Source organism: Perognathus longimembris, chromosome 6 (assembly GCF_023159225.1).
Source record: "Perognathus longimembris pacificus isolate PPM17 chromosome 6, ASM2315922v1, whole genome shotgun sequence".
In the NCBI taxonomy this organism is placed as follows: Eukaryota; Metazoa; Chordata; class Mammalia; order Rodentia; family Heteromyidae; genus Perognathus; species Perognathus longimembris.
The window spans coordinates 77,300,942-77,326,122 of NC_063166.1; the positions used below are offsets into that span (position 1 = coordinate 77,300,942).

General features: G+C 44.4%; 1 protein-coding gene and 1 long non-coding RNA gene across 6 annotated transcripts; one reads left to right on the forward strand and one right to left on the reverse strand.

The window, feature by feature from the left end:
* Positions 1-4,259: 4,259 nt before the first annotated feature.
* On the forward strand, positions 4,260-19,821 carry LOC125353857. The gene is made up of 3 exons (XR_007211367.1): positions 4,260-4,269; positions 7,045-7,047; positions 19,698-19,821. It is a non-coding gene; the product is annotated as an uncharacterized LOC125353857 (long non-coding RNA).
* On the reverse strand, positions 11,058-24,476 carry Znf334 (zinc finger protein 334). 5 transcript variants are annotated; one of them, XM_048349549.1, is made up of 5 exons: positions 24,381-24,476; positions 23,080-23,205; positions 17,132-17,258; positions 16,790-16,882; positions 11,058-13,829 (listed from the first exon to the last, which is right to left on the reverse strand). In XM_048349549.1, the coding sequence occupies exons 2-5, from the start codon at positions 23,092-23,094 to the stop codon at positions 12,022-12,024; spliced, it is 2,043 nt and encodes a 680-aa protein (XP_048205506.1). In that variant the 5' UTR covers positions 23,095-23,205; positions 24,381-24,476; the 3' UTR covers positions 11,058-12,021. The 5 variants fall into 5 exon arrangements, with proteins under 5 accessions (XP_048205506.1, XP_048205507.1, XP_048205505.1 ...); XM_048349550.1 differs by lacking the exon at positions 24,381-24,476 and adding an exon at positions 23,520-24,157 and having other exon boundaries at positions 23,080-23,138; XM_048349548.1 differs by lacking the exon at positions 24,381-24,476 and adding an exon at positions 23,520-24,157.
* Positions 24,477-25,181: the final 705 nt, after the last annotated feature.

Sequence of the window (25,181 nt, forward strand, 5' to 3'; positions counted from 1 at the left end):
TGGTGGGCAGGCCTCCCACCAGCACCGGAGGGGACCAGAGGGAAAGGGAAATGTTGCCTCCCCTGCTTTTACTGAATCAGGAATGCCAGTTGGGCCCCATCATCTGCTGGGTTGAACAAGCCGAGGGTGGGTTCGGATGCAGGCTACTTTGAGAGCTGTCAGAACTCGAGCCTGGGAGTCTAGCCCGCTGATGACACATAGTCCCGGGTGGAGGGGGCCAGAGGCTCCTGTTACAAAGTCAGGGCAGAGTGGAGATGTTCAAGACCCTGCAGGGAAGGCCTGGTCCTCACCAGCTCCAGACACTGCCCGGTGCCCTTAGGAGTGCTGAGCGCTGCGTGTGGAGGAGAAGGGACTGGATAAAACAGCCTGAGGTGTGGCTATAAAATGGTTTGGGGTTTGCCTCCCAACTCCTCCGTGTGCCACACACCTGCACTCTTGGTGTTCTCTCTGTTAAAATGGGGTTGGTGACAACAGCTTGGAGGGCTCTTTGAGAGTCGGATGGTGCGAGTACTTAATGAAGACAGAAATCAGGGAACCTGTCCTGTGCCCAGGAAAAAGCCAGCATACCCCCCCCCCCAACCGAGGGCTCTGCAGGTGCCCTCTCACAACGACCCTGAGGCAGCTTTCAGGAATAATCTGGACACAGGTAGGGAAACTGAGTCTTAGAGGCTCATCTCCTTTTTTGCCAATGGCGCTCTGTGGGCAGAGCTTGACACTGAACTCAAGATGGGAAATCAGCTGCTTATGCGCACGGAGTCTGGGTCTGGCCTTCAGGCAGGCAATGCCGGTCTAGGAATCCATTCTCACCTAGCTGGTAATGGGGTTGACTTAGTGGGAACTTGGGCTGGGGCAGGGCAAATCCCAGGACTTCAGCAAACACCTCATTAACATCTCAATGTCTCCCCCCAAACCCCTTCCAGCCAGAAGGCCTGCCTGGATCCCTCATCCCCCACCCTCCAAACCCACAGACCCCAGAACCTCCTCACTCACTGGACACGCCCCCCCTCCCCCCCAGAGTCCACTCCAGATCAAGTGTTACAGGATTTCAGTGTTGTTACTGTAGACCAAACTTACCCCAAGTCTGGCAAAGCAACCCTCTGAACTAGTTCTCTCCTGCAGTGCACACCCGCTGCGGGGCCCTGTCACTGAGCAACGACTTGTCCACCTCCAAGCTCCAGGATTATCTGCTGTGAGGCGAAGCGGGAGACAAGGGGAGCGAGGAACAATGAGGAAGACCTGCACATGCGCAGTAGGAGCTATGCGAGGACAGCTCCCGGCCTTCCTGGGGCCATCCATCAAAATCAGGACTTCTGTCCTTGCTCCCCCACCCTCCCTAAGACTTCCTGCTTGATCTGGAGACTGAGGTGATTTATGCTCCCCAGCCGCGCGCACACACACACACACACACACACACATACACACATACACACAAACACACACATACATACACATACACACATACACACACAAACACACATACATACACATACACACACATACACACACAAACACACACATACATACACATTCACATACACACATACACACATACATACACATACACATACACACATACACACACATACACACACACACACACACACACACACACACACACACACACACACACACCCCACAACGGCCAAATCTAAAAAATTGAATCAGGATATGATACTCTGTAATACCTGGACTATGTTCAAATTTCATCTTGCCTCAAGAATATTCTTTATCAGATGTTTACTGGTCCAGGATCCAATTCACAATCATTTGTGATATCCAATCCTCATGTTTAAATTCCTCTAATCTAATTTCTTAAGTCTTTCCCTGTATTTGGTGATATTAGTGATTTTGAAGAAGACTTTGTCTTGCTTCTTCATTCTTTAAAAAAGAATGTTATTGATATACAGAGGGGTTACAGTTACATAAGTCAGGTAATGAGTACATTTCTTTTGGGACAATGTCACCCCTTCCCTTTGCTTTTTCATTCTTTTTTTTCCCCATTTATATATTTATTTATTTCAAAGGAATTACCAATTTGTTTGAATTGGAAATGGAAGATGAGCTCTGAAGCACAGAAGGATAACATGATTTTATAAAGGAGTTGTGCAAACAGTCAGATAGGTATGCAGACATCCCTCTCAGTGCTAAGCATTTACTGTTGGAAGTCATACCCACTGCCAAAGCCTATGGCAAAGCATCATCTGATCCCCAAAGGATGTTGTCCTGGTGTCCCTTATGTATCTGTACAAGAGCAGTTGTATCAGTTACATTGGTGAGTCATTTAGTTATTGCTATCTGACCAAACCTACTCTACAAGAATAAGTTGGGCACTATCATATAAACTGAATATAGATACAGCCAATGTTATTCTCACATTCTCCTATCACTTATATTTTCAATTTTGCTGTTATTAATGAAATAGGCTAGAGAAAAAGTTACTGCTCACCAGACATTTAAAAATGTAAAGCAAGCTGGGAATATGGCCTAGTGGCAAGAGTGCTCGCCTCGTATAAATGAAGCCCTGGGTTCGATTCCCCAGCACCACATATATAGAAAATGGCCAGAAGTGGCGCTGTGGCTCAAGTGGTAGAGTGCTAGCCTTGAACAAAGAGAAGGCAGGAACAGTGCTCAGGCCCTGAGTCCAAACCCAGGACTAGCAAAAAAAAAAAAAAAAGTAAAGCAAAAAACAAAACCACTCCTCCCCCTCACCCCCCCGCCAAAAAAAATATAGCAGAAAATAGCACTTGTTTATGTCAGACAGTCGTGGTGCTGGTGCTCTGTTAGTTCACAGATGCCGTCTAATACAGACATTGTATGCAGATTCTACACGGTTAGTAAGGTGCTACTTTTGAGACCTCTCTCCTTTTTGAGATCTGCAAACACTGAGCCAACAGTTTTCTTGGCACGGAATATAAAAATGGGGTCGGAATGTTGATGAAGTTGTACACACCATGTCCGAATTTAAACATTAGGTGGTATGTATATACGTTAACTACTTTCCTTCTCAACAAAACTTTTCCTTTCTTCACGTGTAGTGAATTTTTCAAAACCTGATTAGCAGGCCAACAGTAGTTCCATCTTCAGAGCCTTTTGCATGTTCTTCCTTGAACCAAAGAAGGAAGGGGTTGGTAGGAGTGGAAGAGTGGATCAAATAAGGCAGGACAATAATGGATGTTGCATCTAATTGAACCACCTTTGCTAAGTGACATAAAATATTCTACCATTAAGGATTATGTTACAACTCTATGGAAGCAATGCAGTGATATATCTTATATTTGTGTTGTCATGATGACAAAATGCACTCTTGTTACAAGATTTTTTTTTGCTTTTTCATTCTTAAAATGTTAAGTTTTACATTCATGAAAGGACTCCCGTGGATTAAACACCTCAGTAAACCCCACCAGGCCACACACACATGGTGTCAGTTCATCTCACCTTTGGTAATACTAACTTTGATGATAAGCAGGTCAATATACTTGTGTGTCTGTTGGTACTGGGGCTTAAGCTTGGTCAGGGCACTGTCCCTTAGCTCAATGCTGGTGTGCTTCCACTTGCATCACAGCTCCACTTCTGGCCTCTTGGTAGTTAATTGGAGGTAAGAGTCTCCTGGACTTTCCTACCTGGACTGGCTTCAAACCACAGTCCTCAGATCTCAGACTCCTGAGTAGCTAGGATTATCGGCCTGAGCCACTGGTACCTCGCTTCAATATTCTTTTATCTCAATTGCTTCTATTCTGCCAATGATAGTTAAGACAGTAATGTAGTAGACTAAGTTCTATTCAAGGTGTATTGAATATCTAGGACTAAGTCAGCAAGAGCTGAAATGGCACAGGCCCCACAAGAGAAACAGGAACTGCAGAGTATGACAAAGCCCAACCAGGGGGCTCACATATCATATTTAAGTCCTCACATATCATATTTAAAAAACTAGCTGCTTAGCAGGCTGAGATATGAGGTTCATGGTTCAAAGTCAGCACAGACAGGAAAGTCAGTGAGACTCTTATCTCCAATTAACCACCTGAAAACTGGAAGTGGAGCTGTGACTCAAAGTGGTAGAGTGCTTAGTCTTGAGCACAAAAGATCACGTACAGTGCCAAGTTCAAGCCCCCAAACCAACAACAACAAAATAACTAGAAGAGGAATGTGATTGTACATGCTGTAACAAACATTTCACCAAATCTTAGAGACTTATTTTCATAACAAACCAGTAAGTATCTAGAGAAAGGATCAGAGAATCTCCTTGACTGAAGAAATGTCTTGTGACTTGTAGTTAGAAAAATTTTAAACTTTGTTTTCAGAGAAAAAAAATCAAGTAAAACACATTTGGAAAATAGATTTGCTAAGTACATGAAAGAAATGTTTTACTGACTTCATTTAATTATCTCATACACATTTATAAGAAGATCACACTACCATAAAAATGATCTATAGATGTAAAGGGCAAGTAATAAGAGGGAAAATGCAAATGAGGAATAAATGTATGTAGCCCATAAACTACAAAGAAAAAATGTGGGTTCTTAAATACATTTTTTGGCTTTTACTGCAGTCAAAGATTATAAAGAAAGTTGACATCATGTAGGCTAAGGTCTGGAGAAATGTTCATCCTCATAAATTTCTTTTTAGAATATAATTTGTAAAACAATCTCAAGGCCATTCTGTCCCAAGATTTAATGGAGCGTGTACTTTATTTACTGTAGCAACTCCAATTCCAGGAATATGACCTAAAGAGATAACTGTCCAAAGATACATGTAAAGGTACAGTCACAGTTTGTGTTAACATGGACGCACAGTAAAACATCTAAATGTAAGAAAAATTACAATCAACTATAGGAATCCACAAAGTGGGATCCTGGGTAGCCACTAAAATTATAATGTAAATTACATAGAATTATAATATGTTGACATAGGTGGAATTTACAGTGTGTTTTAAAATAAAATATACTTTGTACAAGAATATAAACATTGGTTTATATTTTATAAGAATCATACACATCTCCCAAGAGTTTAAAAACAAATATAAATACCAAATGCAGGAACAAAATCAAATTAAAAAAAAAATATGGAAACTCATTTCACTTTCATATGTAGTAGCAGAGCAAGTTATTCACGGATTCTGCTTATCCTAAGGGTGGGCCTTGAAAAATTCAAAAGCTGCATTATTCAGTACTAATCTGCTGGGGAAACGAGACCCAAGCGGAAGGGTGCATGTCAAGAAGCATACATTTACGTAGACGCGGAGAACATCTATGCTGATCTCCTTAATTTTCTCAGCGCTGGCTCTGATGTTGTATTGAATGTCACTAAATTAACTGAGAAGTGCATTCTGGTGTTTGCTTAAGTGTCTTTGTTATATATTACAGCATCTAATTTCCACTTCAAAGTAATTGGTCTTCATGATTTTTTAGTCTCCTAAAAGCACCATCATATAGACTATTTGGATGAGACTGGTGCGGTAATTAAATGAGCTAAGATTTTTGGAGAAGTGAACAATTAAAACAAGTTACAAATCACTCAGAACATTCTCAAGCATCAGTAACTATGTATTCCTTCACAAAGCCTTGACTGTTGAGTAGGTATCTCCTGGGGTAGATGCTAAAGTGACACAGACAAATGCCAAGAATAAAAACAGAGGCCACAATTAATGCTCTTGGCTAGGTGTAAGTTACGTGGAAGCGTCTCAAGGCTGGGACTGTACTGAAATCTGTACCTGACACATGATGTTGTTAGTAACATTGTCATTCTGTGGTGTCATTTCCAATTCATAGAGTTGGGATTCTTGTCATGCAGATGGTACTTCACTAGCTACTTCCTCCACCCAGTGTGTCCCGTTTCCTATGTGCGGGTAGAAAGCTAGAAAGGCAGAAGAATGCATGCTGGCCTGATGGCAATATTCATTCCCCTTCAGAAGACTGAGGTGCAGTGAGGAAGGACTAATACCACGACTTACTGTTTTATTGACAAAAATGAATTCACTTATTTGATGTGTAATCTTATGTGCCATATCATAATGTTCTGGTAAACAAAGGGCACCACACCCTGTGGTCAGTGGCTCTACAGATCTGAATGGAGCTGACACATCCTATTTCCAAGTATTTCTAGTGTGCCTTTCCCATGTTTAGACACACACACACACACACACACACACACACACACACGTGCCACTACATAACAGCTGCCTCCTGTCCTCAGTGCCGTACACTGTTGTTCAGGCATGTGCCCTCGGTGACAGCCTAGGTGGGCAGCATGTTGTACCACACCCACTAGGTTTGTATCTGCATGTCCTACGATGGTAATATCCCTCAGGAAGCCCATAATGGGGGTTCTTCTCGGTGGGAAACTTATCTCTATGTACCCTGGGGGTGAGGAAATCTCCACAAAAAGGGCCTGGGGTCCATAGGCAAAGCTTACCCACCGTGGGGAGTTCAAGCCAAGCTCTGTCTCCTAGCTTTCTTGCCACACCCAGGGGGCCCGTGGTGGTATGTGTGCACCGCCAGCATGAGCCTTCTCTGAGTCGATGCTGAATTATCCACACGGGTCGCAGCATTTCCCTTCCTCCAGAGCAGTCATGCTGGCAAACGGTCACAGGTAGTCCTGAGAGGGCTTGGGCAGACAGTGGTGCTGAGCCGCTGTGATAAAGCCTCTCCTCAAGAGGGCCTCCCGATTCCACTCTGGGTTCAGGAAACCGTACGTGGGATCTGAGTAAGGCTCTGTGAATTCCCACTGTATTCCCTTCAGCCGCGTTTCTGTGCAAGTGACTCTGAAATGTTTCGTTCATAAGGCTGCAACTCAGAAAGCTGTCTGTCTAATTTTATTCCAGGCTTTCCTGATGAACTAGTCATCCCTGGCAGGCCAAACCTGCCCTCTGGCACGCTATGCCTATTCACCTGGTCTCCAAAGGGGAAAGGCGGTACCTGAGTGATTCCACGAACTCCAGGATCCTATTGTTTCTATTCTCAGGGTCTATTTCCAAGCATATTTCAAGAAGCTGAGGACAGGCAGGGCCTGTTCTGTGATAGTCTAAGTTGCATAGAACAGCAGAATAAGGCCGTGCCTAACCTTCACGACTCCATTTTATAAAGCAATTTTAACCTGACTACTCCATTTTGAGAAGTATCAGCACAAAACGACTCCACATCTTGTCTATGCACATAAACAACCGCCATCTGCCAGCACATCAAACATTTGAGAAATATGCCAATTAGCAATCATATCCATAAATACAGCAAATCTGGCAGAAGCACTAGACATATGAACTTATCAATCCCATAGGAAACTCCCTCACTTGGGCCATAAAAGGAAGGAACACCCTAAAACTGAAGTGTGGAAGGTACACTGACCTGTCACCAGATAACTCACTAGTTCATCCAGGAAAATGCCAAAGCTACAGACCCTTGACTATCTCCAGGGACACACATGCTCATCTGTTTCTGACATCTCTTGCTCATGAGAACACCCATTAGAATATCTGGTCCATGAAGAAACAGTACATTGAAAAGGAATAAAGGAAAATGGAATGAAAAGACTATATAGTAGCATGGGCAACTAAAAAAGGGTAGTCTCCCATCTCTATTCTGTACGGTGACACCCTCCATTGGTTCTGTATGCATTCCTAGATGTGTTTCAGTGACAACGGGCCACAAAGAACATTTCTGTGTGGACTGTGGAAAGTGAGGGAGAGAAGCAGTCATTTTGTGTCTTTTTGCTCAGGTGTCTGTAGCAGCTACATTTGTTCTTACCTGCAGCCTTTCCTGTCAGTATGGCCCAGAAGACATGCCTTCGGTGGTTCTCTGTTCAAAGGCAAGTCCTGTAGCTCCTCCTGCTCCTGGCATAGGTGTGGTTTAGGCTACCCACACTGCCTGAGTTGACAACACTGGAGTGACACAGGCCTACCTGCTTTTGTGGCTTCAGCTTGTTTTCCCCCCGCTGGATGCGCTTCTCTTCTGCCTGGCCTGTGGATTCCAAGCTCCATCATCAAACATGGAGTCAATCATGGAACCAATTCCCCACCATTGCATAAGATCCTATCTCTGTAACAAGCCCAACCGTCCATCCATCCATCCATCCATCATCTAGAGATCACATATGCTGCTCTACTTGATTGATCTGACAGAGAAATGACTTGGGGCCCAGGAAAGCCCTAGCTATAGTGAGGACCACTGGCTAGGACCCCCACCCTGAGGGTCACAAATCCCAGCAGATGCAGCTCCCAGCCTACGCTGTGTGTGGAGGGGATGGAACATGGTTCTGGAGGGACAGAGACAGATAATCTAGAAGCAGCACAAGGTGTGATCTTCTACTGCATCTCAAGGTTCACCTGCAAGACCAAGTCAGTATAGTGAGTTAGGACTTCCAAGCCAGGCTACAAAGGAGATGTGTCATCTGCCTTGTTCTCGAGAGTCACTCACCAGGGGAGTCATTCACATGAGGGCTCCCAGGAAACGATGGAGGGGTCACGTGATGAGGAACTGAAGCTTCCTGCTATCAGCCATGTGAGGTGTCATTGTGGAAGTGGATCCTTCAGCCTCACTAAATTCTCCTGAGTTTTAAATATTTACAGTGAAGTAGTAACTGTTACTGTTTTTTTTTTTTTTTTTTTTGGCCAGTCCTGGGCCTTGGACTCAGGGCCTGAGCACTGTCCCTGGCTTCCTTTTGCTCAAGGCTAGCACTCTGCCACTTGAGCCACAGCGCCACTTCTGGCCGTTTTCTGTATATGTGGTGCTGGGGAATCGAACCCAGGGCCTCATGTATACAAGGCAAGCTCTCTTGCCACTAGGTCATATCCCCAGCCACTGTTACTGTTTTAAGCTAACTTTTTGGGGTAACTTTCAGTCTAGCAAGAGACAATGAATACATCTCCTTGTGTTACAGGTTGAATTACTGAGCTCCTAAGCAGCCACTGGTATGTCAGAATGCTTTGTTGTTTGGAGATAAGGTTGTCACAGAGATAATCAGTTAAGACGAGGCCATCCTTGGGTAGAGTGGTTCCCTAATCCAGTAATTCCTTACAAAATGGGGAAAAGAAAAAAAACACATGTATAACCAAAACATAATGTAAATATTAGAGGCTGGGTGGATAGCACATCTCCTGTAATCCCAGCTTCTCAGGTAGTACAGACAGCAAGGTCATGGTTTGAACCCAGGTATAATCTCAACAAACAAGCTAGTCTGGTGGGTCACACCAGAAATTCCAACTACCATGGAGCTGAGGTCTGAGCTGGCCTAGGCAAGGGTGGGCCCCAGCTATAAACAAATAGGGCAAAAAGGACTGGAAGTATGACTGCACCATAGAGAGCCTTCGAGCAAAGGCAAGGCACCGATTTCAAATCCTAGGGCCACCAAGAAAAAAAAAGTTAAGCTGCCACAAACCACAGCACTGCCCGATGCAGCTTAGAAGAGGCCTGGGTGGACCATCCTCTAATACCTTCAGAAAGAACACAGCCTTGGGCTGGGGATATAGCCTAGTGGCAAGAGTGCCTGCCTCGGATACATGAGGCCCTAGGTTCGATTCCCCAGCACCACATATACAGAAAACGGCCAGAAGCGGCGCTGTGGCTCAAGTGGCAGAGTGCTAGCCTTGAGCGGGAAGAAGCCAGGGACAGTGCTCAGGCCCTGAGTCCAAGGCCCAGGACTGGCAAAAAAAAAAAAAAAAAAATTAAAAAGAACACAGCCTTGACCTCAGACTTCCAGCCTTCAAATCCGTGAAACAGCACATTTCTGTGGTTGTAGATCACATGGCTTGGGTTCATTTGTTAAGTCAGCCTTCGGAGACTAATACTTCCTATATGTCATGCCCTTCTTTTGGCTATTTTAAAGATTTTTCTCTTAAATTGGTTTTGATTTCTATGTGCCTTAAAGTTTTATTCTACTGGGTCTGGTGGCTTGTTTTCTTCTTCTTTTTTTAATCTTGTCTGGATTTTACTGAACTTTTTGGATCTGTGCCTTCATATTTTTCATCAGATTTTAAAAATGTCTTACCATATAGCTTTTCCATCTATATAATATCAGTCAAACCAACAGGAAAGAAAATACAGCAATAGGTAGGACTGTGGTTTACCACCGAATTCAAGGCAAGTGAACAAGCAGACAGTACAGCTACAGACAGCAAGTATACAGATCTCAGTAAACCCAAGCTTATGAAGCTACAATGCAGGCCACCAGCTTCATTTATAATAGACAGTAAGTTTTGTAAGACCAAGTAAAATATTTAAATCTCAGTGAAAAATATGGCCAAAGTTGGGTCAAACAATTAAGTCTTTAAAACTCTATCATTTGACAATTTTAAAGCAAAAGATAATAAAATTCCACTAAGTCTTTGAAGTGACTAAGTTTCATAAGAATGGTATACGCATATATGCAAGACATATTCACATCTGAGTATATGTTATATATATTTAACACACATACATGTGCACACATATTATGCACACCAATCCCACTGAAGGATTCAAGTTAGGACTGAATCAATGGGCAGATAAATTGGGCTTCAGGTAGTTTCTCGGAGAGGCACCTTTTTCCACCCTGAACAATCCAAATATAGCAGACAGGCTCAGGCTCAAATACAGTGAACAGAACTCTGCTCTGATCAAGAATGGGCTGCCAGGTGTTTAAAGTGGCCACCAAGCAGGCCAGTTAGCTGAAGAAGAGGAGGCCGGTCTACCAGCATAGCCACAAGCAATGCAAGGAAAGCTCACCACAAAGAGAAAAAGACTTGGGCTGAGAAAACCATTATTCTTGCCTGAGCTTTCCAATAAGCTGAGCTTAGTGCATCATACCTCTGCCATTCCATATGTGGCAGAGGTTATTGTTTCCCATTCACACAAGTCAGGACTTAATATTAAGTCCACAATATGGCATCCAGTTCTAATTGCCTATATTCATATAATACTTTCTTAAAAAATTTGTTTTAGTCAGGCTTGAACTTGAAGCCTGGGCGCTGTTCCTGAACCCTTTCTGCACAAGGCTGGCGTTCTACCGCATTGAGCCCCAGTGCCATTTCTGGCTTTCTGGTGGTTAATTGGAGGTAAGAATCTCACAGACCTTTTTTTGCCTAGGCTGGATTTAAACCTCAATCCTCAGATCTCACCTCCTGAGTAGCTAGGATTAGAGGTGTGAGGCACCATTTCTAATTAGCATTACAGAGGCCCTTCCTGTGTTTCTCAGAGGAATTTCAAAGGATACCTCTACAAACATGCTTATTAGATAATCCAAGAGGCCTTTGAAAACATACTGATATACTCAAACCACAGACACAACAGGGATGTGTAGATATTATGGGATACTAAGATCAGACATGAAACACTCTTGGATTCTAACTTTTTGCTGTTCAACTCTGTTTCTTCCCTACTGCCAACTGTTTTCTTGACTTGCTGGAAGTGTGGGGCTCACACCCCAGCTATCCTGAGCCCTCTTTCATTAGAAGCGTCCTAGGAAGGGTTTCCATTTGCTCAGCTGCATCAAAGGCTCCAGCGTTACACTGATCACAGGCAGGACTGGGTGGCCATGGCCAGCCCTCTGGTCACCTTTGCAGACACAGGGACGGGGGACTGTCATTAGACAATGGAGACAGATAGAAAGCAAAAACCAAGCTGAGATTTCAATACACTGTAAATTCGTAAGTTGCAAATTATTCAGTCTCCAGAGGAATAAGTGATACTGGTTTGGAATGAAGTAAGATTAGGTCCTCACATTTGGGAACCAGCATCCACTACCAAGAATGGATAACAACAATTAAAACTAAATAACATACACTACCAAGAATGGATAACAATCAACAATTAAAACTAAATAACATGCTTCATATTTGAAGGGGAGGCACACTTGGCAATGTGTTTGAAATGGTGTTGAGCATTTTCATGGTTTACACCGAATGTTCCACCACATTTACTAAACAGACTGTATTTCTCATCTTTTGTGAGCTCTCTGACTTGACAGGAAAAATTCCCAATTCCTTCAGCTGATACCACTACAATCTTCTACACACTGGTTTAGCGCTGGGTGAATTGCTTGTGGCTTTCTTGGAGCCTACTCCTTGTGGGTTTTCTGATGTAAAAGGAAGTTTGATTTGTGGCGGAATGTCTTCTCACATATGTCACATTCATACGGTTTCTCCCCCGTGTGTATTTTCTGGTGTTCATTGAGTGTCCACAGCCGGCGGTAGGTTTTCCCACATTCATTACATTCATAGGGTTTTTCTCCTGTGTGAATCCTCTGGTGTACTCTGAAGGCTGACTTGTGGCAGAAGGTTTTCCCGCACTCCTTACAATCATACGGCTTCTCCCCGGTGTGAGTCCGCTGATGTTCGCTAAAGGAAAACTTCTGGGAGAAGGTTTTCCCACACTCGTTACACTCGTAGGGCCTCTCACCCGAGTGTGTCCTCTGATGGTGTGTGAGAGCTGACTTCCTGCAGTAGGCCCTCCCACAGTCACTGCATTCGTAGGGCTTGTCCCAGATAGTCCTCCGACCTAGTAAGAGGGGCGGGCTTTTGCTGACTTCATGCTCCGGCTCGGGACACTCCGCGTTCTCCTCTGTGCTCACACTCTCGCGTTCACTGCAGTCGGACTGCACGGAGGACGTGCCGTCACACTGGCTGAGCGCCTCCTGCTTCTCTCCTGTGTGAGTGCTCTGATGGATGGCCAGTGTGGACTTGTGGTAGAAGAGCTTCCCACACTCACTGCATTCGTAGGACTTCTTTCCTCTGTGAATGGCCTGGTGTGCGGTGAGGGCCGACTTGGTACACAAGAACTTGCCACACTGACTGCACTCGTAGGGCTTCTCCCCCGTGTGGCTCCTCTGATGCACATTGAGGGCTGACTGGCAAAAGAAGGTTTTCTCACACTCGCTGCACTCGTAGGGTTTCTCCCCGGTGTGGATTCTCTGGTGTGCCGTCAGAGCCGACTGGCAGAAGAAAGTTCTCCCGCATTCTTTACACTCATTTGGCTTCTCTCCCCTGTGAGTTCTCTGATGTACGATGAGGTAAGATTTCTTGCTGAAGGCGTCCCCACACTCCTCACATTCGTAAGGCTTCTCCCCCGTGTGAGACCTAAAATGCTCCGCAAGGGCTGACTTCCGGAAGAAAGTCTTGCCGCACTCTTCGCACTCATAGGATTTCTCCCCTCCGTGAATTTTCTGATGCACGAGGAGGGCAGACTTGTCGATGAAGGTTTTCGCACACTCGCTGCATTCGTAGGGTCTCTCTCCAGTGTGAATTCTCTGGTGCCGCGTGAGGCTTGTCTTTACACGGAACGTTTTCCTACAATCACTGCAAGCATATGGCTTCTCCCCCGTGTGGATCCTCTGATGGGCAACCAGGGTGGACCTCTTAGAGAATCTTCTCCCACAGTCCTCACACTCGTTTGACTTCCGTTCAGCAGGTCTCTCCGTCTGTGCAGAGCCAGCTGGCTGCTGCAAGGACTCCCCGGGTTTCTCATGGGTGAGAGGCTGTTTCAAAGCCTCACTGTTCGGGTGCAGCAGAACAGCTCCATCTTGACTTCCGACCCCCCTCCTCTGGTTACTTTTGGGCTTTTTCTTTCCTGAATGACTTTTCTCATGATTAGCATGGAGTAGCGGCTTCTCACGCCCACTGTGCCCATCGGGAACCTCTGCATTTTCTTTGCTTTCTTTTACAATTACTTCTGAATTTGTTTCCAAGCAGTTTCCACCTGAATCACATTTATAAAGTACTTCTCTTGAGGGAACAATATTCATGCCCAGAGTAAATGTGTTCCCAAATACATTATTTTTTCCTGTAATCATTGTTTCATTGTTGAATACAATTTGCTTCAAATGTTTGTCTTGGATTTCTGTGTCCTTCTCTAAGGCACCTTCATTTTCTAGAAAGAAGCACAATGGACAATAATTTGTGAGGCTTTATACACAGATTATGAAATGAGAGTTCGTTATCAATGCCCCAGTGTGTACACTTCAGGCCCAGCCTCCCAGGATTAAAGAAACAAGCAAGAGCCCTTGACACTTGACAAAGCATAGGCTGGAAAAACTCAAAGAGCCACAGGGAACAGTATTCAGCATATACCGCAAGTGTGACCAATCGCAGCACTTACTACAATAGAAAAAGTATGAGCTGAAGAGAAAAATAAAATGCAGTAAGTAAGGTGAAGCAAAACAAACCTCAGGAAGGAAGGTCAGTGTTAACACAAAACACAAGGAAGGGTTAAGAAATTCTGCAATGAAGAGGCAACGCTGACATCTGACCAAGCACAGCTACGAGTGGAGAAAGGAAGACAGACACACCCCTAAAATGATGGGGGGCTCTTCTTAAGTGCTGTGCTAGGAGACTTGTTTGCTCCATCCTAGGCCCAGCCCTTATGGGGCTAGGAATAGAAAGTATTTCTATGTCTTAAAGCATGGGGAGGAAAAACAAAACAAACAAGCAAACAACCCCTCATTATTCCTGTTACTCTGACAATGAAGACAAGAAGATCTAAAGTTTGAGGGTAGCCTGGGCAAAAACTATCACAAAAACAAAATAAAAACAAAAAGAAAGCCTGGGCAAGGCCCAAGTGGGAGGACATTCATCTAGCATGAGGCTCGGGACTCAATCTCCAATAATCAATAAATTTTAAAATTAACATTTATTTTACTATTATTTTTGGTGGTACAAGAGCTTGAACTTGGCAGCCTTGTGCTTGCTTACCTGGCACTCAGCCACCTGAGTCACTATTCCATCCCTACTTTTTGCTGGTTATTTTGGAGACAAAGTCTCATGGACTTTTTTTGTCCCAATTGGGCTTCAGACTTCAATTCTCCAGATCTCAGCCTCCATAGTAGCTACAGATATAGGTATAAGCCCCTGCCAGGTGCTGGTAGCTCATGCCTGTAATCCTAGCTACTCAGGAGCTGAGATCTGAGGATTGCGGCTTAAAGCCAGCTTGGGCAGGAAAGTTTGTTTGAGTTTTAGTTCCAACTCACAACCAGAAAAAGATGTGGCACTGTGGCTGAAAGTAGCAGAGTGCTAGCCTTGAGCAAATAAGCTCAGGGATAGTGCCTAGGCCTCCCGTTCAAGCCCCACAACCAACCAAAAATAAAAATAAAAAGCTTACATTCTAAACACAAATATGGGTGTATATTGTGTGTATGTGTGTGTATATACATACACACCCACCTATATATTTACACATATGTGTTTTTATTTCCACACATTAGTTTGACTATAAAGCATGCATAGCTGAGAATCAGTGGCTCACACCTAGAATCCTAGGCACTGGAGGCTGAGATCTGAGAATCTCAGTTTGAAGCCAGCAGAAAGTCTGTTAAACTCTTCTCTCCAATTAACCAGTGTAACAGCCAGGAGAGAAAAACCTGAGCGACAGCACAAGTTCCAGAGTTCAAGTCCCAGTACTGGCACGATTAAAAAAAAAGAAGAGGGCTGGGGATATAGCCTAGCGGCAAGAGTGCCTGCCTCGGGTACACGAGGCCCTAGGTTCGATTCCCCAGCACCACATATACAGAAAATGGCCAGAAGTGGCGCTGTGGCTCAAGTGGCAGAGTGCTAGCCTTGAGCGGGAAAAAGCCAGGGACAGTGCTCAGGCCCTGAGTCCAAGGCCCAGGACTGGCCAAAAAAAAAAAAAAAAAAAAAAAAAAAAAAAGAAGAAGCCCCAGATCTATGACAACTGTAGTGGGGCAAGGAAGGCAAGGAGAGAATGCCATAAAAATTGTGTGGCAAACTACTTTTAAGATGCTAATTATAAACTATTGCTCAAAAAAAAAATTTTTTTTTTTGGCCAGTCCTGGGCCTTGGACTCAGGGCCTGAGCACTGTCCCTGGCTTCTTCTTGCTCAAGGCTAGCACTCTTCCACTTGAGCCACAGCACCACTTCTGGCCATTTTCTGTATATGTGGTGCTGGGGAATCGAACCTAGGGCCTCATGTATACGAGGGCAAGCACTCTTGCCACTAGGCCATATCCCCAGCCCCTATTGCTCAAAATTTTTAACTGGGCAAATGATTAGATGGACTTTTGAGGTCTGTCACTTTTTTAAAGTTCTTAAGACATTGATTACATTAACACCACAGTCTGCCTTCGGTAATAAGACCTAAAATACTTTTCTGGACCAGAAGCATCCAGTTGGAAAAACAACTTTTTTTTTGCAAATATAAGTCAGTATTACTAACACTCTGGGTCAAAGATAGGTTTTTAATATTAACAGCAGTCTGATAAAACATTTAAAAGTCTGGCATTGAGAAACAAAAGCTTGTACCTGACTAGTATTTTCATTAAAAAAAATAGTTGTGTTTATTTACATTCTTTTACCTTTATTTATCCATAGGATTTATATTTATTTCAGTCCTTTCATCTCACTGAAAAAAGTGTCTGCAAGCCTTTTAATTTGGATTAGATGTGTGAAGTACTGTCGTTTGCCAAAAACCCCAAATTACTTGTGTTTTATTTTTTTCTTCTTCAAAGTATTGAGTCTGTGCTTGTTTGGAGATCAGTTTAAAAACTCTGTGCTATCTGTACTGCCTCTGATGTTAAGGTTTTATGTATAGCATAGGAAGCTAGCTCTGACTATATTTTTATAAGAATAAAGACCTATTTTTGTAGCATGTCAAAAAAAATTGTGTGGCAAAAGAAGAGGACCTTGAATTCTGGGGACAGGTCGCTTAGTGGCAAGAATCTTTGTAAGCTTTAGTTGAAGATGTTCATTTGAGGAGTGTTTAGGAGTCGGTGGCATGACAACTCAATAACCTCACATCACTTCCAGAGCTCCGTCATCACAGGGCCACACAGGATATCACTTGCTTGGTTTCTGCCAGCTCAGTTACCACTTACGTACCTGTGTGGTTCCTACCTGTGAATTCGTCCCTTATCCATGGTTCTTCCCCTTGCTCCAACTTGAAGATCACATCTGGCTTGCTAATATGTATCCCTGTAAATGAGAAAAGACAAAAGACACAGAACTGGAACAAGCTCTTTGGCTTTCAGGGACCCTGAAGGGTAAAGCCAGAACAGGTGGTGAAGGGTGGGAGAAGGGCAGAGTGCACGCGCTCCCGCATGTGCACACCCACGTTTCTGAATCCTCCTTCTCCCCTGATGCTCAAGGCCAGGTTATTCAACTCTCAAGCCCTGACACAGCAGTCAGCGTGTTCTGGGGAGCTGCGCGGGACAGCGCACTCACCCACTGCAATGAGGTTGCTGTAGTTCTCCAGCATCACTTCCCGGTAGAGGAGCCGCTGCGCAGGGCCCAGCTGCAGCCACTCCTCATGGGTGAAGTTCACAGTCAGGTCCCTGAAGGAAACCGATTTCTGAAAGAGCACACATAAGTGGATTAGAGCTGAGTGACGTCAAATCTGTGGGAACATCAAATGTAAGACCACTGCCACAGTTAATGGTGCGCTCTAAAGAGGTATCATCTGTGGAAGCTAGAAAATTAGAACTATACTGTCACTTTTAGTTTCAGCAGGGCTGGGGTTTGAATTCAGAGCCTCATGCCTGCCAGGCAGGTAGGCAGGTGATCTACCACTTGCGCTGTGTCCCAGCCCAACCTCTTCATATTTTTTAAGAAGAATTTTTAAAATGTACTGCGTTTACACTATGTACTAAATACTGACTCTCTTAAAACACTGGTCCTGCTCTTGTGGGGTATCCACATCGATGGAGTGACAGATACAGAAACACTCACCTTCAGAAAAGAACAAGGATGGTCAGACACTCAGAAACAAGTGACCACAAAAGGAGAAAAGTAGTTTTTCCATGTGGCTGTTAGACTTCTTTGGAAGGGGTACTTTTTGACATGAAATACAGTGTGCTTTGTCAGAATGTGATCAACAAAAAATACAAACAGGCAACACAGGTACCAAAGTTTAAAACCCACAGCTATTTCTGTATAAAAGAACATGCGGCCTGGACAGAAGACAGAGAAGAGAGGTAGTTTTTTTTATTCCTAGAATTCAATCATGAGTCCTTTTACTCAGTGCAATATACCAGTAAAACATTCTTGCAATGCCATTAATGCATACATTTACCTAGAAATCATAATGTAATTATAGTTGCTTTAAGCTATGTTTTAATACCAATGAAGTATAATTATTCTCATTCCTTTTGGCCAAGATATTAACATAAATAGAAGTCGTGGGGCTCCCTAGAGTATTTCTTGTTCTCAACTCTGGAGATCATTGTTATGAGTAATGGAAATCTGTGTGTCTGTGTGTATGTATGTATAGATGTATATGACTATATATATGATAATATATATGTATATATGACATACTGGAGTACTGTGACCAAACGTGTATTTTAGAAGAAATGCTCCAGAATATAGGGTTGGCAAACAACAGCCTGTGGATGGAAGCCATCTGCTGACATCCAGATCTGGCCATATCATTAGTTCACATATTGCTGGTGATTGTTTGCTATAACCTTATGATGAAGGGATCTGACAGACACCATGTGGCTAGGGAAGCTGAGAATATTTGTCATCTGGTCCTCTAAAGAAAATGTTTCTGTCTCCTACTATGAAAAATGGAGAACAGACTAAAAGTCGAATGAAGACATCCTGTGAGACAGGACTCGGGCAGTTCCAATGGGAGTGGGAAGAAGGGAACAGATCCCGCAAGGGTAAGGAACGGGATGCACTGGCCTCTGGCTGGCTGGGCTGCAGATGTTCTGTGTAGATTATTTACCATCATCAGTTCAGTAGACAGGAATACTGTATGCTGAGGTTGGAAGAACAACAGAACTGAGGAGAGGAAGCTAATGGGTGGAACATTTTAGATGCTATGTTTGAAATGCTTGAAGTGTTTTAGCTACAAATACCCATCTGACAGGTAGAAATTTGGTCTTAGAAGACAGAGGAGACAGAGAATGGTGGTCAGAAGGTGCAATGAGGTGGCTGGGAGAATGACACAAGTCTATGAACTGACATGCAATGATTTCCAGGGCATATTGTTAAGTGAAGTGAAGAATAGCTACAGTGCTACCTTTTATGTATAAAAGGAAGAGCTATAAGGAAGTACACATGCGAACTCTGTGTGAATTTCTATTCAGAGGAGGTAAGCCAGAAATGAATGAACTTAGCCACTTCTTGGGGAGGGTGGGGAGATAGAAATGGGAATAGGAAAAGGGAAGAAGAGATGAGGAACAAGTGGCCCTTCTCTAAATATGTCTTTCTATACTGTTGTGACTCATAGAATGATAGCAATGTCACCTACCCCCAAAACAAATAACTAAAATTAAACATGGTATGGAAAGGGAATTGCAAAAATACAAATAGTGCCTTATAAATCAGCCTTATTAAAAACAAGTAGCAGCCAGGTGTCGGTGGCCTATATTTGTAATCCTAGGTACTTTAGACACTAGAGATCTGAGGATTGTGGTTCAAAGCCAGCTTGAGCAGGAAACTCTGTGGAACTTTTATCCCCATTTAACTACCAAAACGCAGTAAATGGCACTGTGGTTCAACATGGTAGAGCACTAGCCTTGAACACAAAACCTCAGGAACAGCACGAGGCCAAGTTCAAGCCCCAGGACCATACAGGTAAACAATAAAATAAAGAAAGAAGTAACGGGCATAGTGAATGAGATAAAGAAGAAAAGAACTACCCAACATAACCATGGAGAAGAGCATTTTGGCTCTTAACTATGATGGCTATAGGTAAAAAAGAACTGTATATACAAGTATCTACTTTAAAAGGTTTTGTTGGTTTTCTTTGGGGATGGTGGTGGTACTGGGGTTTGAACTAAAGAGTCATAGGCTTGCTAGACAGACACTCTAACCACTTAATCCATGTCCTCAGCCCCTCTCCTTAGGAAAATTGTTTTTCACATGTGTAGACATAGCTGAGAAAACAGGTAACTTGAATGTAGATTATGAGAGTCAGCTTTCTCCATCTGAGACAAAGGAATTGTAATAGGGCTGGAATGAACTGTATAGGGTAACTGGCCAGTGAAGTCTTGAGAGACAAAGGACTCTAAGTTTTTCCTGTATGATTTTTTTCAAAGTCCAAATTTATTTAAAAATAAAACAGTAAAAGAAAAAAATGGAGCAGCCTTTCTACTCTGTCAGCGCCTGTGCACTCCCTGTGCTCCGGGGCACCGCACACACCACACAGCCTCCAGGTTACCGCAGCCGGCCTGCCTCGCCTCCACCTCCTCACTGCAGCACACTTCAGCAGTGACTCAGTAACATCCTGTCATCAGGCAAGCGTCCTCCACACATAGATCAGAAGTGGTCGCACTATCCAGTTATGTCCTCTATTGGTTTCTCCCTCCAAAAAGCGACAAGCTTCCTTTTCTTTTCTTTTTTTGCCAGTCCTGGGCCTTGGACTCAGGGCCTGAGCACTGTCCCTGGCTTCCTTTTGCTCAAGGCTAGCACTCTGCCACTTGAGCCACAGCGCCACTTCTGACCATTTTCTATATATGTGGTGCTGGGGAATTGAACCCAGGGCTTCATGTATATGAGGCAAGCTCTCTTGCCACTAGGCCATATTCCCAGACCGCGACAAGCTTCCTAACAAGAAACATTATCTTGTAGTTACAGGAACACAGTGCACATGTTAGGTCTTGACTATCAGACTATCACAAAAGTTACTAGAAGCCAAAGGCCGATGACTTGGAGAAGCCGTGAGATTTCACCCATCAGTCCTCTGCTCACAGACACACCAGCGCCCTTTGCAGCAGGCCCAGTGGCTGTATTCACTTTCTCTGAAACTAAGCTATGCTCATAATAAAGGGAAAAGAGGGCTGGGAATATGGCCTAGTGGTAAGAGTGCTTGCCTCGTACACATGAAACCCTAGGTTCGATTCCTCAGCACCACATATATAGAAAAGGCCAGAAGTGGTGCTGTGGCTCAAGTTGGCAGAGTGCTAGCCTTGAGCAAAAAGAAGCCAGGGACAGTGCTCAGGCCCCAAGTTTAAGCCCCAGGACAGGCAAAACAAAACAAAACAAAAAACAAAAAAAACAGGAAACATACATACACAAGTAGATTATTTGTGATTAACAAAACAAGACAGAGAACTGAGTTTTAGAAGATTACTTGAACAGAGCCCAATGAAAGCAAACACTAAGGTTCTTTGGTTGGTGCTAAGGTCTGCTATGCAGACTGAGGCATTGTCATCACAAGGCCTACTACCACACCACTAAGACTAGTGCAGGCCCACAAAGGCAGCAGGAGCCTCAGTATGGGCTGCCATCAGCACATCAGCATGCTGAAAGCCTATGGTGGTACATGGAAGAAAGCAAAGAGGGACAAATTTTCTGCCCACCTCCTCAGTTCCCATTTCCCTAAATTCACAGTGCACCCCCTCAGGTGAGTTGACTTGCATGCACTTCCAGGCTACAACATTCGGGTCCATTATCTGGTCTCTCAGGAAGCCAGAAACCACACCTCATGTTCTACCCAAGCAAGCAGCCGTATGTGGGTGGCACTGACTCAAAGCGAAGAAAGAGATGGTGAATATCAACAGCTTCTGTCTTTGTATGAAAAGTGTTACTTGTATGGACTGCTGGGTCTGATGAAGTTGAGAATCAGCTCACCATAGATTACATTTGGATAATGTCTTCTCTTTCGCTAGTCTGTGACCTCCATGGAGACAGAGATAAAGTCTCTCTTGTCTGAGCTACATGTCTATCTAGCACACTATTTGGCACAAAACAGTTTGATCAATATATAAGGAAAGGTCTAGAGTGGCATGAATTAAAAAGAAGTAGGAAGTGGCTATGACATGAATAGCTTTTTTTTTTGGCCAGTCCTGGGGCTTGAACTCGGGGCCTGGGCACTGTCCCTGAGCTTTTTTTGCTCAAGGCTAGAACTCTACCACTTGAGCCACACAGTGCCACTTCTGTTTTTTTCTGTTTATGTGGTACTGAGGAATTAAACCCAAGGCTTCATGCATGTTAGGCCAGCACTCTACCACTATGCCACATTGCCAGCTCAACATAAATAGCTTTCTAAGTCATCTAAAGGAGGCCTGGCATTTTAGAAGTCTGTCCAGTGTAAGCAACAGTCTTGAGGTGGAAGGAGGGAGACAACTGAGAAATCTGTTATAACAATCTAGGAAAAATATTAAGGCAGGGAAGTAGGAAGGGTGAAAATTAAGGACTCTCTCTTTCTACCTTGCATACTGGTAAGATGGTAGTGGCACTGGTAGGGAATTAAAGAGGAAACAAGTTAAACATATTATAAATCTTATTTCTATTTTGGACCTGAGGGACTCCAGAGCTTATGGAACATTTTTATAGCAGTGTTAAGCAAAAATCCCAAGTTGAAGTTAGTACTTAGAAGTAGTACAAGATTGTAGAGCACAAAATACTGCAAGTTAAAAACACAAATGTTATGAAAAAAAATCAAACCACAATGGTATAAAAGAATAGTGGGCTGACTGTGGAATAGCAATGCTTATGGTACAAAATGAAGCCCATATAGCAGTGGAAATGATTCATGTGAATATTACAGTAATTACTGAAGGTGAACTTTGAGGGTGTGTGTGATCATATTATCAAACACAACAAAGCACGCACTAGAAAATAGCCATTGGGTTTGAAAATATGTAGGTCATGGCTTTTATCAGAATGGCTCCATGGAGGCATGGGAGGCCGTTCATAGATTGAATGAAATGAGATGAAACGAGATAATCAAGTGAAAAGGTTTTACACAGTATGTTTAAAAATACAACTGGGGGCATTATCTGAAAAGCATGCAATCCATTTACTCTCAGTTTTACCACGAGACTATAGACAGAGTGCTAGCCACACGTATGATAATGGGCTAGTCCCCTGTAACTGCTCTCACAGTGGATCCACTGTGCTCCTTTCAGAGGGGTTCTGGTAAAAGCCTTTGCAGCTTTTATTCAAAGGCTATCAAAGAAAATGTTTGTATATAAATGATAGAAAAAAATCGTATTCCATTACCAATCAATGTAAAGGTCTACTTTGTCTAGATCTTTCTGGAACGACTTGGATAAGTCTAATGTATGATTTGATATGCTTAGGTTAACTTTTCCAGTACTGATCTGATACCCCTATTTTTGTCTGACACTGAATTTTATCTCCCTCTTCTATTTCATCTGAATGTACAAACTATAAATCTCTTAAAATCCACTGAAAAATGTGGGAAGTAAACAACTTACCTGGAATTTGTTCATTTTCAGGTGCTCTCGAGAAAGGGCCAAGAGAGGTGAAAGCAGAGCTGAATGAGGAAGAATGGGGAATGGAGTCGTGAGAGGTCTGGCTAGTGCAGCAGCTCTTACAAGTACCTAGCAAGACAGACACACACCCATGTGCAGAAATGGCCCCAAGACTAGCACAGTCTAGGAACCCACAGGTGGAGGAAACGTCTAAAGTTGTGAAATGATCACAGTTTTTCTAACTTGAGTGTAAACAAGTTTTCTACTGAACAACTGTCAATTTATATCTCCTTTGGAAAAATAAAAAATAACCTGAGTCCGATAACAGAACACTGGTCCAATAAAAATATTCACAAAGTTAGGAACAGTAGTGCAGCATTAAAGTTGAAGTTAGGATAAACATATTTATTGACACAGGAAAATGTTGCTATTATGTCACTTACCAATTTTCCTGCTAATATGTTTTGTCAATGAGATGAAGAGGTTCCAGAAAGAAAGGATGCAAGTGGCTTAAGATGTTTATCTGTTTTCACTGGTGGGTCTCCCTGAACTTAGTCTCACAAGAGGGCCTAGGCTTAAATGTGGTGCTGGACAGAGCCCTAATGATGGAATTAGGAGAGCGGAGTTCAATTCTCGACTCTGCCACTAACAAACTGCCAAGGAGAGGACGTCGTGCCCTTCTCAGTGCTAGGTTTAAAATAATGTAAATCCAAATCGCTTTAAGCTCTTTTACCTACACTGTGCGATTCTATGCTGGGAAAGAAAACAAAACCCAGGGGTGATGGAGGAGGGCGTGGTCCTAGCAGCTCAGAATGAGCAGAGTGGAGACTGGGGCGGTGGCATGTATTTGCGAGGTGACGAGGAAAGCACGCGCTAGGCTCAGCACCCCTTCCCTCCGGGGAAGCGGCGCCGGGTCAAACCCGCGCCCCGCCGGTCCCCGCAGCGGCCGCTCCCGCCGCAGACTCTGCCTCCGCGGTCATCAGCGGCCGCGGGTCCCCAGGCCCTGCGCGGCTCCCGGCATCAAATCCCAGCACCGGGGCTTCCCGCGCGGCTCCCGGCATCAAATCCCGGCACCGGGGCTTCACGCGCGGCCCGCACCGCCCGCACCGCCCGCTCCGCCCGCTCCCCAGCCCCTCGGCGGGGGCCGCCGCCGGCCGCTCGCGAGGCCTGCAGGCCCGGAGCCCAGCGCTGCCCGGCCGCCCTTCGCGGCCCCGAGACCGGCCTCGCCCAGCCCACCGGCCCCGCCGACCCCCGAGGACCCAGAGCTCGCCGCCTGCCCTCCTCTAACTTCGGGGGAAACCAACTTGGCTTCCAGTCAGCACCAGGCCTCGCGACCGGAGAAGGCCGAGGCTGCGGCACCCGGCCCCGGGAGAGCCCAGCGGAGTGCCGGAAGCGCGTCTGGGCAGGTGCCCGGAAGTGACGTAGCTCTCCCCCTAGGCGCTCTGCAGAGCACTGGCCACGTTTCCAGAACCACACTACCCAGAGGGCGCCGCGGCCACCGCCTTGAGCCGAGTTTACCGTTTCCCACCCCCTCCCTTCAGTCCATTGACAGAAAAGACACGTGACACGTAACGTCACCTACGCGGCGGGTGGGAAGGGAAAAATCACTTCAACTGCAGCAGTATTAAGAAAACAAGTATGCCCTGCAGGATTTCCCCCACAGTAAGTTGAGAAATGAAAGCTGGCTTCCCCCAAATGACACAAGATGTGTGTAAAAACAAGAGCAGTCAGAGCATCTCTAAAGACCTTTAAAAAACAACTTGATGAGCGTGTGGTGATGCAGGCCTGTAGCACTGAGGCTGGAGGACTGCAAGTTTGAGGCCTGTGGTGGGGGCGCAGGACCTGTTAACTGAGTTTAGCGTGAGGTGCTTAACTTTCTGACAGTTGTGCAGAAATATCAGTCGACGTGATTTTATAGTTTCAGCATAAACAACACGTGAATACTGTTTCACAATCCCAGCCATCTTATACAAATGAATAATGCATATTCATATATAGCATCTGGGAAAACGAGTATGAAGGATTTGGGGGTGACTCCATCCACAGCCACTACCAGCCTGAACTTGCACACAGACCCCAGTTAGAGATCATTTATCAGCCAGCCT